Source organism: Odontomachus brunneus, unplaced genomic scaffold (genome assembly GCF_010583005.1).
Source record: "Odontomachus brunneus isolate Ranch 3 - 2012 unplaced genomic scaffold, Obru_v1 Obru_scaffold_624, whole genome shotgun sequence".
NCBI classification, from domain to species: domain Eukaryota; kingdom Metazoa; phylum Arthropoda; class Insecta; order Hymenoptera; family Formicidae; genus Odontomachus; species Odontomachus brunneus.
Window position 1 is genome coordinate 1 of NW_022640074.1, and position 5,744 is coordinate 5,744.

At 41.1% G+C, this 5,744-nt stretch overlaps 1 protein-coding gene across 1 annotated transcript; it reads left to right on the forward strand.

Annotated features, from left to right (window-relative positions):
- Nucleotides 1-5: 5 nt before the first annotated feature.
- Nucleotides 6-1,504, forward strand: LOC116853747 (actin, alpha skeletal muscle; the record flags this gene model as incomplete). The annotated part of the gene is made up of 1 exon (XM_032834940.1): nucleotides 6-1,504. A coding segment is annotated over one exon (309 nt), but the record flags the coding sequence as incomplete, so codon positions are not given.
- Between the last annotated feature and the right edge of the window lie 4,240 nt (nucleotides 1,505-5,744).

Below are 5,744 nucleotides of genomic sequence, written 5' to 3' on the forward strand. Positions count from 1 at the left end.
GCGGTATCCACGAGACCGTCTACAACTCGATCATGAAGTGCGACGTCGACATCCGTAAGGATCTCTACGCCAACAACGTCCTCTCTGGTGGCACTACCATGTACCCTGGTATCGCCGATCGTATGCAGAAGGAAATCACCGCCCTCGCACCCTCGACTATCAAAATTAAGATCATCGCTCCTCCCGAGAGGAAGTACTCCGTATGGATCGGTGGTTCCATCTTGGCTTCTCTGTCTACCTTCCAACAGATGTGGATCTCCAAGCAAGAGTACGACGAGTCCGGCCCCGGCATCGTCCACCGCAAATGCTTCTAAGCGCGTCGTTATACGATCACCATCGACGTGGCGCAATCTTCGAAAGAACATCGTCCCTCGAGGAGAACGTGTGAATAACACCGCGCCGTTCGTCCTCGTGCAATCAAGCTGCTACAAGAAAACATCATCAGAACAACATCATCATGACTCTCAGTCATCATTGGATCTCACCGAAATGTCATCGTCGCAGCCTTGCTCGTCGTTGCGTAAACAACGACAGCCTGGTTGATCATTTTCTGTCGCCGCAACATTCCGTAAAGTTGCGCGCGACATCATTGCTCACTTGGCGTCATCATCATGGCCGAGGTAGCGGTCGGCGGTTTGGCTCTCGTCACAGGATCTCATCCGTGGTAGCCTGGACATTGTTGAGCATCGAAAAGAATCCCCGTACATGCGGAGAGACGATACAAATGTATCTTTCGACTTGCGAAAGAAACATTATGAACAGATGTAAGGATACGCGAGGACCTTCGAGGCTGTGCTTGGCAACGGCATCGAGACTACTTCGGGAAGATCGAGCTCTATTTACTGTCGCGCGAGCGTCCTTTACCACCGTCCGAGAGATATCGTCTCGCAATACGTACATAATTATTTCTAGTCTGCTAACCAAAGCAAACGTTACCGATGTACTTCTATACTCTCTCTCTCTTTAATTTATTTTGTAAATATTATATACACTACGTTATACTCTATATTGTTATACGATGTCAAAGTCAAGTCAAATACACATTATCTCACACCACTACTGTATGATTATGCATTCTTTACATTACCTCACGTGAACTCTGTGTCGTATACATAAAGAAGTATCTGGTTTATTTTCGCTTGACATCCTTCCGTAGCGTAGCGCTGTTAAGATTCTCGTTCAACAGCTCTTGGGATCTTCGTTTTCCAGCAACTTTTCTTTATCTGGGAAATACACCACTATATGTAACAATTTTTCAACAAGGTCAAATTAGAAGTGCCAGTTTTACATGAACATTCATGAATATTTATGTGTTAGAAATAAAAGAAAAATTAATTCCTCTAGATTTACTGGAGGTGCTGAAGATGTAGATAACCCTTTTCTCATTTCTCAATCTTTGACACTTTCATCAAAATAGATACGGAGAGAGAAGAAACTAGCTTATACATTTCATAAGCTGCTTCATATGTTATTTGACTGTAATAAATGAACTTGTAGCTGGGAATTCTGGCGTTTCGCGATTATGTTAATCTCCTAGCGTCGCTCTCCAGCGTTCACACATCCAAATTTGTCTTCGATCGCGGCAAAATAGCAGCCGATATAATTTCAAAATAGTCCTTATCGTTACGTGCTTGCGATTATATAGCGACCTTGGCCTAATATTACCCGCCCTCTCTCTATATTCTAATCTAATTTTCTACTAATTCTCTACTATCTAATTTATATTATGATTTTTCGTTGTGTCCCGCCAAAAATCTGTCGACGGGAATTACTTATTTATTGTTTCTATGCCGTTTCGTTCACTTGTATCTTCATCCTTTATTACTTTGTTGAAGTTAAAAGAATGTGCAAACTTCGCTTCCGACTATCGCGAATTATTATCTCTTAAAACTTTTCCCAGCTGAATTTGCATGCTCCATTGATATTCAGGGACGAGAATCCCCGCGATAAAAGCTCTCGCGAAGAAGCTACAGTTTATTTCGGTCACATCGCGTAATCTCAAAATACTTTTGACGCCTTGATATCCGTCAGAGTATGATTCTTGCAGGCGTTAGAAAGTTAAATTCGACAATCTCCCTGAGTATTCCGCTGTCGAAATTTTCTCGATATCTTCCATCTTGTGCTAATTGATGCATAATCGACATGTCGGTTCCTAGAGATCTATGCTTCACGTAGAATCTACGAATGCAATTTCACGGTGAATTTATGAGAAGCATGTATAATTGTAACCGAGAAAAGTCTGGGTAAAATTCGTCAAGAAGATTACGCAGTGATCTATATCAAAATCATATTTTAGGAAAGGGAAACAAGTAAAAAGAAAACTACGTACATATATCATACTTTGGACAACGTTCCGTACTTCTCGTGGCAAAAGAAAATATTCCCGATCAAATTAGGCACACGAACATTACTTAAAAAATGCGCCTTATTTTCGTTGCAAAATTATAAAAATGTCAAAGAAGCAGAATATATTTAGCGCATAAAGATTTAATGAGATCGTGTTATCGACGTTAACTGATCTGCTTTCTCTCTACAAGTGTTATTCCCATCAATATAAATCAAACTTAGCTACACTTTGACCGATTCCTCTTTATCTGCTTTTAGACACGGGCCAGAGACAGAGGGGATCGCTCGAACCTCGGTCAATTTTAACCGCTATCCACTGCAATGGCTCGCTTATGAAGATGGAGAAAATTCGTTGACTCCGGTTAACGCTAATGCGCGCCGATGCGACCCCGGCTCCAAGCAGGAATGCCTGCCGGAGTATTTCCAAAGCGGTAAGCATGTTCGTCTCCGCTTAGGGGCTGCGGCCGCCTAGTTCGGCGAGCGTCGCGACGCCCCGCGAGGCGAGCCTTTTTCGTGCCTGTCGGCCAGGCACCATCCCACGAAAATGCGGGGGCGTCCAGACGAGAGCATATAATCGACGTCGCGACGCCGCCGAGGCACAGACGCCGCTCCACCTCTGTCCCGTGCACGGTACGTAGACGCAGTTATATCCGCACGAATTTCCGCTACCGCCGGGTTTGTATGTACGTACTCTGGCTCTTCCATTACGGATGACTCGATTGCTTTCTTCCTGCTTCCGTGACGCCTGCTGTTCGCGGTTATCCGCGTGTTACAGTGTTCGACGAGAATGAGAGTGATTAACGCCGGTGAATCCTCTTGTTATATCCGGGGATACCATTAGGATCTTGCTCGAGATAGTCCACCTATTCGGAGTAACAGTCTCTTCACTCATACCTATTGTTTGATCTTTGATATTGAGTTCCAAAGATTCGACGAATTCAAACTATTAGAACTGTCTGAATTAATCAACACTCGAGATAGAAGAAGAGAGATTCTGCTTATTTTTGGTTATTCTTAATCGTCAAATTGGATTTGAATTTAATCCAAAGAAATCAAACGGAGATGTAGATTATCACTCAAATTATTCATTCGAATTGTTCTTTAATTTTAATAAATAGATCGAATCTAAATCTATGGAAATGTTTGAACTGAATAATCTCGTTCGTTACTGAATAATTTCAAGGCGCGCGCAATATTGTAGATTCTCTACCTTATCGTTTTTTATTTGGTATTACTACTTGCCTGTTATTTAATCCGTTGCTGAATCCTCAGAGAAAGTTCAAGTTCATAGTGTATCAATTACATTGTTCCATCCATTGAAGTCGAATCTTGGCGCATCGTCAAACTCGCATAATACCATTGCATGATACGCATCTCTCGTCCCGATAACAGACCGACTCCCTATGCAAATCAAGTTGATTTTAATCTTTAAACATAAAGCTTTTAACATATCAATCTCAACAGAAAATTGTTAGATAACACTTGAATATACGATAACATATACGATAAAATATACGATGACAAAAAAAAAAAAAAAATATATATATATATATGTATATAACAAAATATATCCATCAGATAATTCTGTTCTGTCACAGTGCTTGGATTGTTGTATAAATTAAAGACAATATTCTTGCCAGGAAAATATTCTTCAGTAAATCTTAGCAAAATTCATCTTATTAATACAAAAATCCTATAAATACAAAATCTTATGAATACATTAGCAAAGTTCATTAAATAAATTCATTAAATAAAATATAGTTTAAGAATCAGTTGTAATACTTCAAAATTCGACACAACAGTTTATGTACCTCAATACTATCCAAGTATGATGACAGAGAAAGATCAACGACATAACATCCAGAAGAGAACCGAAGGTACGATTTAAATTAAAAAAATGTGAAATACATCATATAAACATTCTACAAAACATCCTTACATTGCCTAACAATTTAGATATTTTTATGAAAACATCTTTAACGGATCATGAAACATCCCCTTGATTATGAATCATGCGTACTAAGTTCAGGGTGTCCATAAAAGGAGTCATTCGCCGACGATCGTACCCTCGACATCTCTTCTCTGCTAGTCCCTAAAATTATTCCTTCTTCTAAGCAGCAGTTTCTTCAGTGTCCGTTAACTTTGAACTTGATTCGACCGCTCTTTCAGTTCTTTCTAGGATTACAACTAACAAGATAAGAGGAGTGAGTCGAATCATTAACTAATGGTTACCCTAAACCTAGCCATAAAAACTGTGAATATATGCGAACGTGGGGCGAACGGCCGTCTTCGTGGTCGCGCTCATAGTCGCATAGTCGAGGTCTTCGGCCGTGCGACCATGTTACGTCCTTTTCCACGGACGGGCATAATTTTGGCACACTCGCTGCTACTTCGTCGGCGTTATGTTTTATCCGTCGTCGTCGTCGTCGTCATCGTCGTCGACAGCGGCGGCGACGACGGCGGCGGCTGCAGCGACGTCGGCCACCATAATCGTCGCTTGAACTTATTAGGGAGCGTCGGTCGGCCGTTCGTCTAAAGTTAGCGACACGCCGAGCGAAAATAGCGCCGCGACGCCGGGGCCGCTTGCCTATCGCTTTATAGGCAACTGGGTCAATTTTGGCTTCGTGCAACGTTTGCCGGGAAACTTCGTCGGGAAACTCGCGTGACTTACAATTACCATTATCAAATATATCTAAAGTATTATTTTTTTTCATCTCTATGTGTCACTTTTTCACGTCCATTGATATTTCTTTAAATCGAACTTAGTAAAATCTGTTTTACTTCATAGTGTTGAGATGCAAAAATATAAGATTACACTACCTATGATTTGCATTTGCTCCTTTCTTATAATATCATAACTCATATAATAACATAATAATACTTCAATAACATTCTACATTTTCCACCAATAGTTTGATCGTTTTTTTTAACATTCTAACAACATCAACATTTTCAATGATAGAATGTTAATGATACAATGTGAAAGAGTCTTTCTTTTGGAAAGGAGTAATATTTGCATACGGTGCTAATTTATAATAATTTCGGGATAGGTATCAGAAGAATATAACAGCATGAAAATCGAACGACAATGAACAAAAACTAAAAGAAATCGTGATTTTTGTTATAGAGCATTGAAACCGAAGAAAAACCACAATGTGTGACGACGAAGTAGCTGCTCTGGTTGTAGACAATGGCTCCGGCATGTGCAAAGCCGGTTTCGCCGGAGACGACGCTCCTCGCGCCGTCTTCCCTTCGATCGTCGGTCGCCCCCGTCATCAGGGTGTGATGGTCGGTATGGGTCAAAAAGACAGCTACGTGGGTGATGAGGCTCAGAGCAAGAGAGGTATCTTGACTCTGAAATACCCGATCGAGCACGGTATCATCACCAACTGGGATGA